The 20,519-nt window shown below is 39.6% G+C and overlaps 1 protein-coding gene across 4 annotated transcripts; it reads left to right on the top strand.

The window, feature by feature from the left end:
- The first annotated feature begins 1,583 nt into the window (after nucleotides 1-1,583).
- Nucleotides 1,584-18,402, top strand: nod1 (nucleotide-binding oligomerization domain containing 1). Of its 4 annotated transcripts, XM_036006795.1 has the most exons (13): nucleotides 1,670-1,835; nucleotides 6,786-6,982; nucleotides 7,100-7,274; nucleotides 8,627-10,436; nucleotides 10,519-10,602; nucleotides 13,270-13,353; nucleotides 13,471-13,554; nucleotides 14,018-14,101; nucleotides 14,193-14,276; nucleotides 14,368-14,451; nucleotides 14,583-14,666; nucleotides 15,356-15,492; nucleotides 17,017-18,402. In XM_036006795.1, exons 1-12 carry the CDS (start codon nucleotides 1,805-1,807, stop codon nucleotides 15,426-15,428), a joined length of 2,874 nt encoding a protein of 957 aa, XP_035862688.1. In that variant the 5' UTR covers nucleotides 1,670-1,804; the 3' UTR covers nucleotides 15,429-15,492; nucleotides 17,017-18,402. The 4 variants fall into 4 exon arrangements, with proteins under 4 accessions (XP_035862690.1, XP_031178671.1, XP_035862688.1 ...); XM_031322811.2 differs by lacking the exon at nucleotides 17,017-18,402 and having other exon boundaries at nucleotides 1,590-1,744; nucleotides 15,356-15,686; XM_036006796.1 differs by lacking the exons at nucleotides 1,670-1,835; nucleotides 6,786-6,982 and having other exon boundaries at nucleotides 8,631-10,436.
- Nucleotides 18,403-20,519: the final 2,117 nt, after the last annotated feature.

Below are 20,519 nucleotides of genomic sequence, written 5' to 3' on the forward strand. Positions count from 1 at the left end.
GCCAGACGGTCCGACGGCCGATAATCGGATTGGTGTGTCAGCGCCTTAATGAGGAGATTGCAGCTAATGAATGGTTTTGAGATGAGGATATAAACCTTGTAAGTTGAAAATATTTGGGGGAAAAAACATTACTTGGAATAACATCTATACTTCTCATCTTCTCTAGATCTTGCATTCACCTTAACCCCTTTTCAGCATCCAAAAAAAGCAATCCAAAAAATCCTGGATCACTTTTCCCTTGTTTCAAGTTAAAATTACCCCAAATAGGACTGAAGCATTAGCAGGAAGACTTAATATTCAAATATGTATTTAACTGTGCAGTTTAGTGCATTTCTCACCTTTTTTGTCACCATAGAAACCAACCTGCTAAAATTTAACAACCTTTAAAATTGATTTTAAAAACAAATACAAATCAGCTGTCGTGATTTAATTTGTGGGAGAGAATTTAAAAAAAAAGAAGGGTCAGCCCGGCGATCGCCTGCTCAATGCTGGCATCCATACCAAGATTTTTTTTAGCAAGAACAAAGACTCTACAAAGCAGGTATGGAGGCTGAATACGGGAAGTGAATACGTGCTAGCAACAGGCAAGAAGTCCCGACAAAGCAGGACCAATTTCAACAAGTACACTTGTGTGGGTGACATGACAAAGGACCACCAGAAGCCGAAAACAGTCACTGAGCGTGAGGACACGCAGGCTTTTTTAAGCCTCCTCAAACGGATGCTGCGTGTGGATTCGGCCACCAGGATCAGCCCCGCTAAAGCTAAAGCTCTGAGGCACCGCTTCATCACAATGACACACTTTCCCAGAGAGGCTGACCCAGACCCTTATGTGATGTCATCCCGCGTGAACATGACAATGTTCCCACCACAGGACTCCCTAGTTGAAATCCACAGCTTTGTAGGCCTACGCTCCAGTGAAGGTTCCTCAGCTGATGTTGATGACGGACCAGCAGCCTCAGCTGACGGAACCACCACTGGTAATAACACTGGCCCTGTCACTGCTCGTCCTAATCAGGCCTGTGGCAGTGATGAATGCACCACATGCTTCGTCACAGTCCGAACTCGGAGGGCGATGCTGAAGAGGAAAAGGGGATTCTTCTTCATGATGGCCACGTGTTGCTGCTCTGTAGATGTTAAAGAGTGACGTGGTGAATGAATCCCCAGCAATGTGTGGCCTTCCAGCAAGAAAGTCCTCACACTCACACACCTTAATAAAAAAATAAAGTTATATATTGGGGTTATTTCTTTATTCCTGTTCTTCTACGATTGGCTGTTTTGTAACCACTCAAAGGCACCAAAACAAGTTTCTGTGAGTCAGTGTGTACAGATAGATCACAATAGTATAACAATAGTTAAAAGGGGCATAGGCTGTGTAGGGGCTTATTTTGTTTTTTTTTTCACAGTTTTGCATTTAGTTATTTAATATTTTTCCATTGGTAAATATATATTTTTTCTCTTCAGTTCATTTATTTTCTTGGGCCCACGCTTGCACTGTAAAATATGGCTGCACGAGATTGATGTTAACATCCTGTGAATAATTACATCTGGACTGCATAGTAGTTAGTAAAGGGTAGAAGGGTAAAAAATACTACATTTTCGTGTGCACATGAAAGTAGCACGGTTGTGAAATTGTTGGGAGAAATGACCAATGACGCGGTTGGCGCTTCTGAATACTTTCACTTCCTACAACAGAGAGAACAGCGGACTGTAGACACACAGCAGACATGGCGAACACAATGTAACAGTAAGTTCTTTTTAACACTTGGGTTTTACTCTGAAGTGCAGTGTTTACAGCATAGAAATAATGGTTTACAACATATTGACGCAACACAACGGTAGGGTTATTTTGTCGTTATGTAGCCCCGTGTCCTCGCGATTTATTGTCGAAAAATGCTACTTGCCTTTTGTGTTTTTCACAATTTCCGTCTGTGTTATGACATATTTATTTCTGATGTATTACAAACAGTGTTACTGTAAGAATACGTGGAGCATATTTTGGGACAGTTGACAGAGGAGAGCCACTGGGCGTTGTACTTGTCGTGTGATTCATAGATACATACTTCTTCACTGAGGGCCTCACTGTAAACATAAAAGGAACCCTTAAACGATTTAGGAACAAGCTGAGGGATTGTTATATACAAATATTGGGCATTATCTTATCTAAATTAGTTTAATTTATTAACAGCATGGGCATGTCACATATATACACAGTAAACAACTTTCGGGCAGCTTTCAATCTAACAAACATTGGTGATTTTAGACCCTTTTTAGGGGGGGTTCAAGCACCCCTAAATTTAATTTCAGCCCCCCCTAAAAATTATAATAATAAAGTTTTTTTTTTTTTTTAATCAATTGTAGTGCTTCAAGTTAGAGTTTGTGAACTTGTCTGTTAGTGACAGAGGACAAACAATCACAGGTTCAAAGGGCTTGAAACAGGTTTAATATCCTGTGCGTCTGTCTCCAATGCTACGCACCTGTAACCCAGTCAAGGAAAGGGTTAACAGAAACGTAGTGTTGGCCAATCGGAGGAGGTTGTGCCAGACTCCCGCCACTAAAATTGCTGAATGTTAGAACATTGTGTCAAATTGGTTGTCATTACTGTGACTTATAAAGTGTCAGGCTTAGTTCCATCGTAGTGTTAATAGTGTCAAAAAACTTTAGCTGACGTTGTTGTTCAGTCTCAGAGATTATCGGCTAATGAAATTACTGATTTAACAGGGGGAGTTAACACTTTTGCATGGCACTGTATCCCTGTCACATTCTCATTAGGGGCTGAGCCCCCCTGAAGGTCTGATCCTAGAATCGCCCCTGCTAACAAAGTTCTTGTTAGATGCAATTTTGTGTATTTCTTTTGGAACAATATGCTTATTAACATTTTACACAATGAAGCACGTGTGTACACACACTGTGTTCACTTCCAAACGTACAGGACTGTACTTCAACCACTCAAATCTACACTGAGGTAAAGATGATGGAAACAAAAAATCAAACAGACAAACAGGAACAGCAAACAGAAGTCAAAAGTAGGGCTGCACAATATGTTGTTTTTTTAAAAAAAAAAAAAAAATCGTCATTGTGATATCAGCTGGCGCAATAAACATGTCGCGAAAGGCTGCGACATATCGCAAAAGACAGACACAGATTTTGTTGTTGTGTTATTCAATTCCATTTTAAATTTGTTCAATGAAAGAATGTTGGAAAATATTTCATTTGTTTTAAATTCAGCAAGCAATTGTATTTAGCAGAATACTGAAATGTAGAACTGGTTACACTTTAAAATATATGTGTATTTATCGCAATTAATATTGTTATTCTGTAATATATATCAACAACGTTATTGCATATTTTCCTCATATCGTGCAGCCCTAGTCAAAAGTAAGAAAAGGGTCAAAACACTCTCAGACAATTCATAAGTACATTCCAAATTTAAATAAATGACTGCCCAACCGATTCATTCCATGGTTTTATGGTTTGAACTAGGCCTGCACGATGTTGGAAAAAACTTACATTGCAATATTTTTTTTCCCTGCGATATATATTGCGATATGAAAAAAAGACATTTTTACAAGAGGACATAAATAGCCCTATTTAGAAATACTAAATCATTTTCAACTACTGGGGTGATTTTGTAGGGGAGTGCATCTACAAAGAAAATAAAAATGAAAAAGGAACTTTTCTAATGTGAACCAGTCTTTGTTGAACTTTAATGCTTTACAAAAACCAAAGCAAGTAAGCGCTGTGACTACTCTTCTGAAGTGATTTTGGAGAGGGAAATTAGGAAGAAATACACTGGTTGACTGACATGACACCATTGTATTCATATAATATCAATCCAGGCTAAAGTGAATGATATTAATAATGCATGCATGTTGCTTCCTCTAAATTTCAGGTTGTGGTCGACTAGCTGGGCCTGCTTTGGTTGTTTGATAAATTGATTAAAATTGATCATGATTGGTGGTTTGCTGTGCATGCAGAGCCTGCATGTCACACTCTTGCAACAAACTGTGTATCCAAGAGCACTTAAATCAGTGTAAATGACGTTATATCAGAAAAAGACTGCTGTTGTAGATTAGTGTTACGTTTCCAACGTCGCAGCTCCGAACCATAACGTTAGTTGGGACAGATGCCTTGTTTCTTTAGGCTAACTATGTTAGCTTTAGCCTGGCTGGTAGCAGGTTTCTGCGGTGAAAAATCGCCGGGATATGTCGTGATTACGTTGCATTAATCAGGTGATTTAGTTTGTCTTTACAGCGAACATAAAACACAGACTACTGTAGCTTCACTACACATGGAAAAGTATGTGTATCACTGTGTCAGCGGCAGCTGCCGCTAAAGGCCCTGACGCACCAGCCAGACGGGCCGCCCGTCAACAGAAAAGCCAGTCGGACTGATCAGTCGGGTCCCCGAGGTCCAAAATATGCCTCAGAACACAATGAGGCGACGCCGACTTGAACGTACGCTCTGCGCGTGTGCGTAACGTAATACATCGAACCCCCCCCCCCCCCAGTCGGACTAACGTTACATCACATGACCACCTGTCTTAAAGGGGAAGGGTCGGCCGGTAACAATCATGGAAAAGGAGAACGGTGAAAGTTTACTTTTTTTTATCAAGCAGCAAAGAAGTTGTAGTGTCAACATCGCAACGTCTTGCGATGTGACTATCGCGCATGCGCACATTGCGATGTAGACGATGAAACAAAATATCATGCAGCCCTAGTTTGAACGCACATTAGCCACATTACAAGTAGAGCCCGACCGATAAAGGATTTTTAAGGCCGATATCGATACAAATATTTGGTGATATATATATTTTTTTAAATCCAGAAATGTGTAACAAAACATAACATACATAACATTAGTTATTTGTAGTTATTTATGAGTCCTCACTAAAATAATGATTATGCAGTTTAAAAATAAACTTTTATTGTTTTATTGTCACAACAGAACAGAGGAACATCAAAATATTTTAAAGTTCTGATGAATAAAATGTATAAAAATACAAACTTAAGATATGAAACTTAATTTCCTTTGAACAAAAACACAATAACAACAACAAAAATTAAAGAGTGTTGCCAACAGGGAGGTTGTAGAGCGCCCTCTGGTGGGCAAACTATGCAACGCCAACACTCACACATGGTTGAAGGGTGTTTCGTCCATTTTTATTTTATTTTTTTAAATATTCATTTATCGGCCATTATCAATGCCGATACCGATAGTTTGAAAAATGCCTAATATTGGCCGATAATATCGGCCCGCTGATATATTGGTCAGGCTCTAATTACAATCTTTACATTAGTCAGTAATCAATTCTCCTCTTCATCTGCTATCTCCATACCTTTTATGTCTGTGTCTATTAACTGTAACTTACTGCCAACACTTGAACCAGTAGGATACTGATCAGCAATGTTTTAAAGGCTATCTATTCCTGCATCAGACTCAGGTCATGTAACCAGTGTTGTAATGTAACAAAGTACAAATACTTAGTTACCGTCCTTAAGTAGAATTTTCACGTATCTTTACTTTGTATTTTCATTTATATCATTGGAAACTTTCACTTTTACTCCACTACTTTTCCTAAATAAAATGTATACTTTTACTCCGATACATTTCCCCTCAGTGTCTCCGTTACCTGTTACTTACAAGTAATATTTTTGTGCATTGGACAAAAACTTAAAATTCCGTTTCAGTTTTTCCTCTCTGTTGATGTCAGACTTTGAGTTAGATGTTTAAGAAGTGTGTGGAAACCCTGGATATTATCATTTACTATAAAGGAAGCAACAATAAAGTTAATTATCAAAGTTTTTCTTTACTTTTACTTTTAATAGTTAAGTACATTTAATATCAGAAAATTACTTTTGATGCTCAAGTTCAGTAAATATCAGATACTTTAAGACTTTTACTCAAGTAATGTTCTAAAAGATGACTTTAAAGGTCTAATGTGTAGGAATTTCTCCCATCTAGCATTGACATCATATATCGCAATCAACTCTCTCGCGCCGCGTAGTTTAAAGTACGTATTACAGCTTCAAAAAGCCGGTCTCTTGCTCTTTTCAATATCCTTTTTCTTTTTCTGTTCCTGAAATTAGGATTTTGAATACGTGTGGTCCTCCATGTTTCCTTCTTCAAACTTGCCGGGGCCGGGAAGCTACGATACCCATTAGCAGCATTAGCAGCACCTGTGAGTTTATCATGTGACAGCAAAAACGCGAAAGGCGGAGCAGTATGTCCTGTATGTCCCTTACCGGCTAACGTAGTTCAAGATGGAGCATGAATATGGAGCGTCTACCCCAGTTCATGCAAATGCAAATGTAAAATTTCAAGCCAATAGGAATACTTGGAATTGATGGTGGTGGTAAATATTTATGAAAAAGGACAAGTTTGTGATCGGGCAACACAGATTTTGATAATGAACAACTAAACACTTTACACACTGGACCTTTAACTTCTATCAGAGTCATTTTCTGGTAACATACTTGTGCTTTTACTCAAATATTGCTTTCAAGTACTTTGTACAATGCACGTAAAGAAGAGTTCAGACATTTTAAATTATTATCAGGACTCATCAAAACAATTAGCCTACAGATTTATGCCATTATCATTGGGTATGGGAGTCCGATTACAATATCTGTGATGATCAGTGTGAAGACTGCATGTTGGAAGATGTCAACCATTGTGGCTGGTCTTACTGTAATTTGCGGATCTAAAATGGGATTCTAGAGAGAGTTAGACAAGATAAAAGGCTTACAGTACAGTTTAGCTGTCCTGTCGTCTGTAATCCCACACAGGTGACTGTTGTGCAGCAAATATGGGTCAGATAGAAGAAGCCCGGGCATCGTGCCTTGACACCCTCACCTACCACAGAGAGCTGCTGGTGTCCAGGCTGAGGAGCGTTCAGTGCATCCTGGACAACCTGTTGGCCTGTGGCTTCGTCTGTGAAGAAGATGTTGAGATCGTACAGCGAACCGTCACCAAGCCAGAGCAGGCAGGAAAACACATCTACAACACATTGTCTTATCTCTCTGTAAAATATCCAAAAATAAAAAGCAAAGTTTGTGAAATCTCACCAACACAGACCTTCTTTCCTGCGATTGTTTTCTAGGTGCGCAAAATCCTGGATCTTGTCCAATGCAAAGGAGAGGAGTCCTGTGAATACTTTATTTACATCATATATAAAGTATGTGACGCATACATAGACCTGCAGCCATGGCTGAAAGAGATCGACTACAACCCGAGCAGGGATGTTACGGTGATGACAGTGGTTAACACAGATCCCAGTAAGTGTTACTAATGCTGTTCTAGGCCACCAGATGTTCTTTTATTTATGCTTAATAGGTATCATGTAAGGGTGTTTGTGCCACTAAAAGGCCCAAATGTCTTAGAGAATGTGTTAGAGAGTTAGGTTTGTTCTGTTGTAAGATATACAAACAACAAGTCATTCACAAATGTAGCTCAGTTTGTGGTTCTACAATAAATCATTCATTCAACGTTTATTTAAACTCAAGAGATCATTGAGGGGCGGCCCTCATTTACAATGACATTGAATAAATCCAGCCTTCATGAAAGTTATTTTCAATTTGGAGGTCGTTTTTGAGATGCTGTTCTATTGTATTGCATCGCACAGAGATGTGTTTCTGCTATTCTGTCCTTACCGTTGCAAGAAGAATTTCTACTTTCAAAATGCTTCAGTAGAAGTACAGAAGCAGCAGAAATTATTTTAAATATTAGGATTAAAAACACTTGTTATGCAAAACATAGTTTAAGATTCTGATTACTGATTCACTCATGTGTAACTGGCATTTGAATGTTGAACGTGGTGGTGAAGCTAATTTTGATTAATTACTGCCGTATTTTAAAATGAATGGAACCATCATTTACTAAATGAACATCATGCTGTATTGAAGAAGACTTGAAACTAGAGATTGAGACTCATTATGAAAATGTTTACTGAGAAGTAGGCTCATTTTCTCATAGACTTCTAAAGAAACAGACTTCTTTTTGGAGCTAGGGGAGTCGCCCCCTGCTGGAAATTAGATAGAATGCAGCTTTAAGGAGCTTCCACATTTTCAGGCCCAGAAGTCGCCACTTGTCCTAAATAGAAACATCCATAGACCTTACAATATCACTAAAAGCTTCTATATCACACTAGTCTATATCAATGACACAGGGAATTCCACGGGAAGTTCCTCAGGATGTCCCTCATTTTTGGCCAGATGTCCGTTACCTTCCGCTGTCTTTGTGTTGGCGTTCTAAACTCTGGTGGATTTCTGTGGACTATGGTTAACTGTTCCTCAAATCTCTGCAGGTAAATCCAGACAGCTAGCTAGACTATCTGTCCAATTGGAGTTTTCTGTTGCACAACTAAAACAACCTTTGAACGTACACACGTTCCACCAAAACAAGTTCTTTCCGGAGGCTATTTTGCAGCGGCACCGTGATTGCATCCGGCGCTTAGCACCGCCTAAGATGATTGTGATTGGTTTAAAGAAATGCCAATAATCCAGGACACGTTTTTCTCCCATCTCTCAGAATGCTGTGTGGACTAGCCAGACCTTCCTCCGCAGCGCTGTAGAGAAAGGTCTGGCAATGCGAGACTAATATTCCACTAACTGACTGTGTACCTTCTCAGTCAGCAGGTACTGTGAGAAGTTGAGGCATGAGATGAGCCGGGACACGTGCTTTATCATGTCATACGGCCAGCAAGAGGAGAGCCGTCTGGAGGACCTTTACACTGACACACTGATGGAACTGTTGAACGACTGCAATGAGAGTTTGGGCTTCTTAGAGAGTCTGGACCAGCTCCTAGGAGACCATGCGGTCTTCAATCCCCAAGGGGAAACCATCTATGTGATGGGGGATGCCGGTGTGGGCAAATCCATCCTCCTACAGAAGCTCCAGAACCTCTGGTCCAAGAAAGAGCTGCAGACGGACGCCATCTTCTTCTTTAAGTTCCGCTGTAGGATGTTCAGCATCATCAAGGACACAGAACAGATCTCCCTCCGAGACCTTTTGTTCAAATACAACTGCTCTCCAGATCAAGATCCAGACCATGAGGTGTTTGACTACATCCTGCGCTTCCCGGAGAAGGTTCTTTTTACATTTGATGGCTACGATGAGATTCAGACGAATGACCTGATGAATGTTGCTGAAGTGGTGTCTCCAGAAGCCAAGGCACACCCCCTCCAGCTGCTCGTCAGCTTGCTCTGTGGCAAACTACTCCAGGGCTCCCATAAGGTGCTGACGGCCCGGACAGGGACCGAGATCCAGAGTAGGGTGATCAGGAAGAAGGTGGCTCTGCGCGGCTTCTCCCCAGCTCATCTGAAGACCTACATCCATCTGCACTTCAAGGAGCAGGAGCACCGAGAGCTGGTGTCAGTCCAGCTGGATGCTAGCCCCCACCTCTGCGGCCTCTGCTCCACCCCGCTCTTCTGCTGGATTGTATTCAAGAGCTTTAGGCACCTGCACACCATGCATGACAGCTTCCATCTGCCTGAAACCTGCATCACACTCACGGACATCTTCCTGCTGCTGTCTGAGGTGTTCCTCAGCCGCTCAGCCTCGCCTGCACCGTCCCTGCTGAAGAAAAGCACTCGCTGTGCCTCCGACACATTCAAAGCTGGGCTCCGACCTCTCGCAGCATTTGCCAAACTAGCACTTCAGGTTTTGGAGAGAGGTAGCTTCATTTGCAGCCAAGAGGAGATCAGTGTGTGCGGCCTGACAGAGGAGGACCTGACCCTGGGCTTTCTTCGACCCGTCAGTGAGTATGATGCCAGTGGAGGCCCTGCTACATTTGAAATCCTTCATATCACCCTCCAGTCTTTCCTGGCGGCATTTGCTCTGGTGCTGGATGAGCAGGCTGCTGCCAGCTCCATCCTCAAGTTCTTCACCGAGTGCAGCAGGAAAAGAGAATCGTCCTGTCTGCCTTTTGACTTCTGCATCTGTGGCTCCTCAAAGTCCAGTGAAAAGCATCCATTTGCAACTAATGACCACCTTCAGTTCACTAATCTGTTCCTGTGTGGACTGCTGTCCAAGGCTCACAGCGGCCTGATGGAGCATCTGGTGTCTCCAGTGTTATTAAAGAAAAAACGGGCCTTACTGAAGTCCTACCTTTCCACCAGTGTAAAGTCCCACCTCCATGGCTTACCCCACTACAACGGCGAAGAGGGCAGGAAAGTTCACGTTCTGCCCAACTTCCTGTGGATGCTGAGGTGCATCTTTGAGACGGGGAGCAAAGACATCGCTCAGATGACAGCGAAAGGCATCACAGCGGGCTTCATCAAGCTGGGCTACTGTAACGTGTACTCAGGGGACTGCACGGCCCTGAACTTTGTGCTGCAGCACCGGCAGAAGCTGCTGGGCCTCGACATGGACAACAACAACATCAGCGACTATGGGGTGATGCAGCTGAGGCCCTCCTTCAGTAAGATGACGGTAGTGAGGTAAAAACTACAAACATGTTTAAACTACCTTCTAATCTCCATCATAATGTCTGTAACTCATCTAACCAAAGATTGTCTTCAGATTGTGCGTCAACCAGCTGTCTGACAGCAGCATGGAGGTTCTGGCAGAGGAGCTGTGTAAGCACAAAGTGGTGGAGGTCTTGGGGTGAGTAAGATACATGTGTACCAGAGGTGGAAGAAATATTTAGATCGTTTACTCAAGTAAATGTACCAATACAACAAGAATACTCTAGCTATGTTGGAAACCGTTCCCTCATTCACTTATTCACTATTCCTTATATAGTATTTTTTTTAAAGTAAACTACTGTATATAGTGAACGACCAAACCAGATTCTAGACACTCACTGAAAACACATTGTTGCGTGACTCGTGTCAGTAGATCGCCGGTTGTTTGCGTGATGGAAGTGGGCGTGCCCAGCATCATGTAAACAAACCGAAACTAAAATACTTCTAATACGTCCCTGAAAGAAAGCAAGCACTCAGGAGAATATTAAAGGTTGTGTATTATACAGTATATGTTGCGTGTTACATTTCCACTGTTTAGAAACCAAAGCCCGCTCCATTTTTCCTTTTCAGTTTCCGCGGGTCCTTCTGCTTCTTCTTCTCCTCCGGGAAAACATGACCGCGTGGGAGTAAAGTGTAGGGTACATTGTATGTACACTCAGATTAGTCGGTATTTTATAGTGAATGAAATTAACCGCTGAGAATTCGAACACCACTACAAAACGGCGAACACACTATTTCTGTGATAGGGAACGGTTTCAAACACCGCTTCTGTTACAAGTTCTGCATTCAAAATCCTAATTAAGTAAAAGCAGAAGTATTATCAGTCAAATGTATGTATATATATATATATATATATATATATATATATATCATTAGATTGTAAATACCGATACATCAATGAATAAGCAGAGTTTTACTGTTGTAGCTGCTCCAGGTGGAGCTAGTTTTAACTACTTTAAATACAGCTAGTTTAGTCCAGTTGTTCCAAACCTAGGGGTCGGGTCCCTCCTAAGGGTCACCAGATAAATCGGAGGGGTTAGTCATAGGCGTCGATTTCGGTGGGGACGCGTACCTATCAGATTTAGTCTTGAGTCATTTTGTACCCACTACAAATTTTGAAAACCTTGATCTCAATTTAGTTAAAAAAAAAAATAAAGTTCATAACACATATAATTCTTGAGCGGCAGATTCCAACAAATAAGCGTTTATTTACACAAATCTCTGTCTCCACAGGGCAGGCACAGACACAGCTGCTCTGCTGCTGCGCTGGCTACACACTTCTCTGTTCACAACACTGCCTGTCGGGACATTCTAAAACGCTTAACGTGAAAAAGCTGAAACGTGGTTTAGGCTACCTAAACAACGATCAATGATCACCAAATTTCTCATGGCCATATCTTGTCATGAACACTTAAGTCTAAAAAAACTAAACCGAAATCCAACGATTATAGAAGTTATCTCATTAACGTTTTCTTCTTAATTGGCGCCTATGGCGAGGAAAAGGCTTAACGTGGTTTAATGTACCTAAACAATGATCAATGATTAACAAATGTCTCTCTCATATTGCTCCTCATAACCACTGAAAACTGTCAAAAAATCGAACTAGAAATTTGGTGATGATTGATCGTTGTTAAGGTACATTAAACCACGTTAAGCTTTTTCACGTTATGACTTATACAACCCCATGAGAAATGTGGGGAGTCAACCCACAGCCGCTCCTCTGCCCTGCTGAAAATGTGAAGCAGAAACGCTTAATGTCAGATAATGTCCATAATAATAGGACTTTGGGTTAGATTTTTTTGACAGTTTTCAGTGGTTATGATGAGCAATATGAGAGAGAAAGTTGGTGATCATTGATCGTTGTTTAGGTACATTAAACCACGTTAAGCTTTTTCCTTACAATAGGCTCTAAAGAAGCAGAAACGCTTAATGTCAGATAACGTCCATAATAATTGGACTTTTGGTTCGATTTTTTGACAGTTTTCAGTGGTTATGAGGAGCAATATGAGAGAGAAATTTGGTAATCATTAATCATTGTTTACATACATTAAACCACGCTTTTATTCATTTACATTAGTAAGCTATGGACAGCGTCTTTGAAAACATGACCTGTGTGAAAGAGAAAAAAAAAAAAGAATGCGTCATTTTACCCAGCACATTTCAAACCAAACTGACGCCCATGGGGTTAGTAAAGGGTCATGATGGTCATGATTAATGAGAGAGGAAAGAAAAATTTCAGCTACTGTGTTCATTTGTTGGATGTTTTTCTAGTTTTTAGGAGTCCTCTTTGAAACTTCTAACTCATAGACATCTGAAACAGGGCCCAAAAACCACTGGTTTAATCTTTAAAATGCCTTGTCTTTTTCAAGATTATCATGTGCTTTTTATCTAAAATCGTGATCTGATTTTAGATAAAAAAACGAGCCACTCTAGCTGTGATATAATTTGTTTTAAAATGTAAGTATCTAAACTGTATGCAATACTTAATTGAATGTAGGTGGACACAAACATCCAGTCGGAGTTTTCCCATTTTTCATGGAGTTATAGATTCATCCATTTTCTGAGTATGTTAGGAAGAGTTCATGTTGCTGGATTGAAAGCTCATTGCTGACTTTTGGAAAACATACTGACTTGACATGTTGGTCCCTAGGTTACGTAACTGTATTTTTGGCAACACAAATGCCAACTAGGAAGTATGGTAGGCTACTTCCCTAACAATTGTTAGTGTTTCATAAAGTCAAATTCTGCTTTGTTTTTCTGAGTGTGAAACAGAATCCTTTACCTTCGTTTGTATTTGTGTCCTCAGGCTTTACAACAACCACATCACAGATGTTGGAGCCAAGCTGGTTGCTCAGATAATTGAGACATGTCCAAAGCTGCGAATCCTCAAGTATGTTTCTAACTTGTACCAATATCACATTAGAATAATATAGTAGTTATAGTAATTGTAAAGTTAATATGTCGTGGTCTCTTAAATTTATGTTGACATTCATTTCTTTGTCCTTAGGTTTGGTAAAAACAAGATCACTGGTGTTGGTGCGAGGTTTTTGGCCAGTGCGATTCAGAAGAGCACTTCTATATTTGATGTGGGGTAAGACTTGTTTGCTGATGCAGGATGTTGTTGTCCCGCTGTGCTCATGAAAGCAGTGGGAGCAACTAGAGATGATTAATGGAGGAATGTTTCAGATGGTGACAAAAAAATTTTTTATCACTATTTCAGGTGACACAAAACATACGTAACGTGTTATTTTAAAAACAAACATAGGCATTATTTACATGTGATGATGTAACCCAAATTTGCCCAAAACCCAAGCGTTTTGGGCTAACTTGACAGGCAACCGGCCCAGGCATTAAAAACCCTTGGTGAATAACGCATGTTAAATTAGAGAGGACTGTTATCTTGATGGACGTGTGTGTGCATTTTAACGAGAAATTAAAGCATGAAAAGGATGTCAAATTAATTATTTCTTGAGGATTAAGTAAGGCAGGCCCTTTAAGTGGCACCATGCTTCCTGATGTGGCTCAGACACCGGGTTTGATGTGTTTGCTTGCAGAATGTGGGGGAACAGCGTCGGCGATGAGGGAGCAGAAGCATTTGCAGAAGCTTTGAGGCGCCACCCCAGTCTGACCAACCTCAGGTAAGAAGGCAGCTACCTATAGCGACAATAAAAACCTGCTGATTTAAACTTATTGATTAAACGGAGTAGTTACTGTGTTTCTGTGTTCTAGTCTCGCAGCCAATAGCATCACATCTAAAGGTGGGAAGTGCCTGGCAGAAGCGCTGAAAGAGAACAGTGTCCTCAGGATATTCTGGTAGGCCGGTCGCGCAGTTTGAGCTCAGAGATTTCACAGTTGTAAGAGAGAAATACTCTGTGTAGAGAATAACCTGTTTGTGCTGCTGCAGGTTGGTGCAGAATGAGTTGACTGATGAAGCAGCTCCACACTTTGCCCAGTTGGTCCAGGTGAACACAGGTTTATGCCACCTCTGGTAAAGAAAACACCCATGCATGAACACACTCTGTATTCACTCACATGCTGTCTCCATGGCTGACACCTGTTGGATACCCCGCTCTGACGTGGACTGTCTGAAACTCTCCTGCTGTGTATATTTGTGTGCAGGTTAATCAGCAACCAGTTCACTGTGGATGGGATCAAACAGCTCGCTGAGGCCCTTACTCACAACACAGCACTCAAAGAAATATGGTGAGGATCAGGTAGTGCTCTTCCTTTTCTCTACTGGCCTCCAGATGGTGTGGACCAACTTTTTCACTGAGCCTTCCATCTGTGGTAACACTGAATTTAATCCATTTATCAAAATGATAGAAGATTTCAGGAAAAGACAGAAAGACTCACAGTTTAGTGAGACTATGTAACATTACAGCAGCAACGTGATCATTTCATGATAAAGCTGAGTACTTTAACCTACTATAACAGGTCAGTAAACTGACAGCAATATCTACTTTTAGGGACTCATACATGGGGCGCACACTCTACTGGGTAAGCTAGAGGTTGCCCTACTGACAGCAATATCTACTACTATGTCAGTTTTGCTAACATTAGCCACCAGAAGCTCTGGTCATACCAGATTAAGTGAAGCCGAAGCTGAAAAACATTGTTTTTGCTTTGTATTCTAACACCAACCTGTCTGGGTGTGTGCTGATGGCCTTCATGTTGAACCACACACTGAATTCATGTGAATGTATCTTAAAAGACAACATGGGTTGGAATTGATAAACATAAATAGTTATATTCAATGTAATAAAATGGTAGTGCATTGGGGAACTGAGGTGCCTTTTGTTTGACTGCTTCTTAACTGAAGATTAGTTACTCAGTGTAGGAATTGTAGAAGTAATTTGAATGTGATTGATGTGTGTGTGTTCCTGTTCCCACAGTGTGAAGGGAAACCAGCTCTCTGAGGAGGAAGAGAAACAGTTTGTGGCAGAGAATAGGCTGCGGTTCCACTGATGGGCACTCACGTGCGACGTGCATGTGCTGCTGAGAAATGTCTGTATGGCACAATAGATGTAGTGTATGTTATGTTATAGGGCTGCACGATATTTTGTTTTATCGTCTACATCGCGATGTTGACGCTAAAACTTTTTTGCTGCTTGATAAAAAAGTCAACTTTCACCGTTCTCCTTTTACATGATCGTTACTGGCGACCCTTCCCCTTTAACCCTTGTGTTGTCCTCGGGTCAAATTTGACCTGTTTTCAAAAGATTTTGCCCAAAAATAACATGGATGCATAAATGATGCCACCCATGCATCCATGTTATTTTTGGGCAGGTAAATTAAATTTTGGGTGTTTTATTCAATTTAATAGCATTTGAAACAAATGCTTAAATGGTTTCAAAACAGCATCCTGACTAAACTTTGACATAAACATCCTCTGATCTTAACTATTAGCCAAAATAATTAGTAATTTCTGCTTTTTCTCAAAAATTAGCTATAATGTCATATAAATTAGGTTTATTGACCATGAATAAAAAAAAGCGTGACAAAGACGTTAAAAAAAAAGAGTCAAAAGCAAAAAAAAAAGTTAATTTTCAATGGTGACCCTAAAGGACAACAACTTCATGATCGTCGGGAAGACAACACAAGGGTTAAGACAGGTAGCCATGTGGGCAACGTGTGTATGTGACGGAACGTTAGTCCGACGGGGTTTATTGTTATGGGAAGTGAGGCTCTCCCGTGTGTAGAAAAGTACAGCTGCAGCTGCCGCTGACTCAGTGATACACATACTTTTCCATGGGTAGTGAAGCTACAGTAGTCTCTGTTTTATGTTCGCTGCAAAGACAAACTAAATCACCTGATTAATGCAATGTTATCAAGACGTCTCCCGGCCATTTTTCACCGCAGAAAGCTGCTACCAGCCAGGCTAAAGCTAATATAGTTAGCCTAAAGAAACAAGGGGTCTACTCAGTCCCAACTAACGTTATGGTTCGGAGCCGCGACGCTGGAAACGTAACACTAATCTACAACAGCAGTCTGTTTCTGATATAACGTAATTTACACTGATTTAAGTGCTCTTGGATACACAGTTTGTTGCTAGTGCGTGACATGCAGGCTCTGCATTCACAGCCAACCACCAATCACAATCAATGTTGATCAATTTATCAAACAACCAAGGCTAGGCCCCGCTAGTCGACCACCACCTGAAATTTAGAGGAAGCAACATGCATGCATTATTAATATCATTCACTTTAGCCTGGATTGATAGTATTATATGAATCATGAACCAGCGTAATTAACTACCTAATGTCCCTCTTCAAAATCACTTCAGAAGAGTAGTCACAGCGCTTACTTGCTTTGGTTTTTGTAAAGCATTAAAGTTCAACAAAGACTGGTTCACATTAGAAAAGTTCCTTTTTCATTTTTTATTTTCTATGTAGATGCACTCCCCTACAAAATCACCCCAGTAGTCGAGAATGATTTATTATTTCCAAATAGCGCTATTTATGTCATCTTGTAAAAATTAGTCTTTTTTCATATCGCAATATATATCGCATGGAAAAATTATCGCAATGTCAGTTTTTTTTCCAATATCATGCAGGCCTGTTATGTTATGTTATGTATGAACAGTGTGGTGTATTATTTCAATTTCACCTGGCTGCTGCTGTTTGGCTGTGGGCACAGAGCCTGACTATAATGTAAAGGAAAATATTGTGTATTGATCACATCGATCATTGTTGATGAAATCATTTCTGGACTAAGGAAACTGTCGGTTTCGTGTCGGAGATGTTTACCTGAAATCTCGACCAAATATTTGACATTTGACAACCATGACTGTTACAAAAAGGGAAGTGATAACACTGATGAAAAAAAGGAAAAGAGTTTCTTCCTCAGGAACCTGTGTGACTTTAGGTGCATATTTTGGTTTGCATGCATATATGAACAATAACTTTATTCTATTTATTTTTTGACTGTTACGACTCGACGGAGCTGTTAGCTGATGGGATGTGTGGCGGTGTACTTCAGTGTGAAGAGAGTGAATCATGTTTACTGTTTGTGTGATAGCTCTTTGTGCAGAGGTATACAGATACCCTTTGGCTATTGGATCCAATCAGAATGTGTTCTGTTGCATGACATCAGCGAATTAATTTCTCCTGATGGACTCTGGTGAATGAGAACAAAACATGGAGCTTAGTTAAATTAAGAATTGGTTTTATTCTCGCTGATCTGTTTCCCTCTATAGACCTTTTCTCACAGCAGGCAATTTAAATTAACTAGCAGGAAAAGTGCAGGTAGAACTTATAAAATGAATTTTGGCTCTGTTCCATTGAAGTGTTCCAATAATCTACTGAAACTCACACACCTAAATGAAAGGCAGCCAATTAGCAAATTAAATCTGTGCGTTTGTTTACGGCTACATGTCAAAATGTCTGCTGTGTATCCTGGTTAACATCTTCCAAAGCTACCATTCCCTCTCATACAGGAGCAAATCACTAACCCTAATGCCTTTTTAAAGGGGCACTCAGGGACTTATCACTACACTTCCATACAGTAAGGGGACTTGCGAGAGACACATGCAATAAATAATGGTTAAAATTGAAGTAGCATATTCTAGGATATACTGATTTATAGTTCTTAGTATGGGTCAAGCTCCAAAAACACTGGATACTCAATGCATTAGAACCTCCCTGCCTGGTAAATGCCCACATGGTAATCAATGAAGTGCCTCTTTAATTCAACTGTTGAATTGGACCACCAGCACAATCATGATCAGTCGTTGAGCCCCTGAAATAAAGTGGCCAAACGTAAACTTCTTCACTGAACCTTCACTAAGCTCCATGTTTGACACATTTGTATTTGAATTGGAATAAAACACTCCATGCTGATTAGACCGCACAAAAATAACGAGACATAATAATGCCATAAATACACGAGAATGTTTAATTTATTTTTGTATGCAGTTTTACAGAAAATAAATATTTTAACAGATTGTATGTTTGTTATTATTTTTTGTCCATTATAGATTGAACAGCACACAATCTCAGTTACATTTCATTAGATAATGATTGTTGCGGCTCAGAACTGGCAAGAAATAAATTATTAAAACGCCCCAAAGAGTGACTTATCCTAAACTAGCTCATAGGGTTAATATTAGGACTGTATCCTCCCAGTTTATTTCAAAGACTAAACATATAACTCTCCTAGTCCGTCCCAAACCTGAGTCGATACATCACTGTGTTTCTTTCAAACTGCATGCACAGGATTTCTCACTGCATGTGCAAAAAGAGGAAACCCCGACCAGATGTAAAGGTAGTTGCAAAATAAAATGTTTGTGTTAACACACAGTGTAGAACAGAAGAATCTGTTCACCAACCTGGAGAGACCGGTACAAGAACAGTAAACTAGTTTTACACCAAGGACAGATAGTGGAAATCACATTTTCGACAAGCTATACTTATATATACTTATTATGACTTTTTTTCGACATACTATTCTATGACTTTTTTCGACATGCTATACTATGCTTTTTATGACTTTTTTTGGATATGCTATACTATGACTTTTTATGACTTTTTTGGACATGCTATACTATGACTTTTTTTATCACTTTTTCTGACATACAATACTATGACTTTTATCAACATACTATACTATGACTTTTTTATGGCTAAAGAGACTGGTGAAGAGGGCTAGCTCTGTTGTGGTCTGCCCTCTGGACACCATAGAGGAGGTGGGGGAGAGGAGGATGTTAGCCAGGCTGGCATCAATCATGGGCAACACCTCTCACCCCCTACATGAGACTGGGAGTTCCCTCAGCAGCTCCTTCAGCAGCAGACTGCTGCACCTTCAGTGCAAGAAGGAGCACTACCGCAGGGCCTTCATTCCAGCAGCAGTCAGACTCTTTAATGCAACATCATAATGTAGCACTGCTAGCTATTTCTGCAATATGAGCCATCACTGGACAATATTCTGCACTATGCACATTTATCTATTTATTACTCTTTGTTACCTCCAACTGTGCAATATGTCATTTCTATTCATCTGTATATCTGTGTTTATATACTGTCTGTTTATATAAGGGTGTTTATTGTGTAAATATGGTTGTTTTATTACTATTATTATTATAACTAATTCTATTTTTGTGTACTTCTTATACTTTATGTATATTTTTCTCCTATGTCTACTTAATGTGTATTTGTGTTATTCTGATGTGTGTAAACAAAAATCTTTTGAGATGCTGTAGCACAGGAATTTCCCCATTGTGGGATTAATAAAGCCTATCTTATCTTATCTTTTATGACTTTTTTTAACATACTATACTATGACTTTTTATGACTTTTTTTCGACATACTATACTATGACTTTTTTTTTACTTTTTTCGACATGCTATACTATGTCTTTTGATGACTATTTTCGACATACTATAATATGACTTTTTAGACATGCCATACTATTACTTTTTATGACTTTTTTCGACATACTATACTAAGACTTTTTATCTTCTTTTTGACATACGTACTATAAAATGACTTTTTTCGACATACTATACTATGACTTTTTTTTCCCTTTTTTCAACATACTATACTATGACTTTTTGACTTTTTTCGACATACTATACTATGACTTCTTATGACTTTTTTTGACATACTATACTATGACTTTTTATGACTTTTTTCGACATACTATACTATGACTTTTTATGACTTCTTTTAGACATACTATACTATGACTTTTTTCGACATACTATACTATGACTTTTTATGACTTTTTTCGACATACTATACTATGACTTCTTTTAGACATACTATACTATGACTTTTTATGACTTTTTTCGACATACTATACTATGACTTCTTTTAGACATACTATACTATGACTTTTTTCGACATACTACTATGAGTTTTTTATCACTTTTTAGACATACTGTACTATGATTTTTCATGACTTTTTGGATATACTATACTATGACTTTCTAAAAAGAACCTTGAAATGTTCCACTTTTGATGAATACATTATCATTTAACATTTTAATGAAATTTATACTAATTAAAACCATTCCCACTTTTCCAACTATTCTCACTTCTACTAAACATTCTTATGCAA

The sequence above is a fragment of the Sander lucioperca genome, chromosome 10, assembly GCF_008315115.2.
Source record: "Sander lucioperca isolate FBNREF2018 chromosome 10, SLUC_FBN_1.2, whole genome shotgun sequence".
NCBI lineage: Eukaryota > Metazoa > Chordata > Actinopteri > Perciformes > Percidae > Sander > Sander lucioperca.

Bases quoted from the DNA above. Each gene is read 5' to 3' on its own strand.
- nod1 (XM_031322811.2), top strand. From the start codon at position 1,642: ATGACCAATGACGCGGTTGGCGCTTCTGAATACTTTCACTTCCTACAA. The intron at 10,437-10,518 runs GTAAAAACTACA...GATTGTCTTCAG, and splicing joins AGTAAGATGACGGTAGTGAG to ATTGTGCGTCAACCAGCTGT. The intron at 13,354-13,470 runs GTATGTTTCTAA...CTTTGTCCTTAG, and splicing joins CCAAAGCTGCGAATCCTCAA to GTTTGGTAAAAACAAGATCA.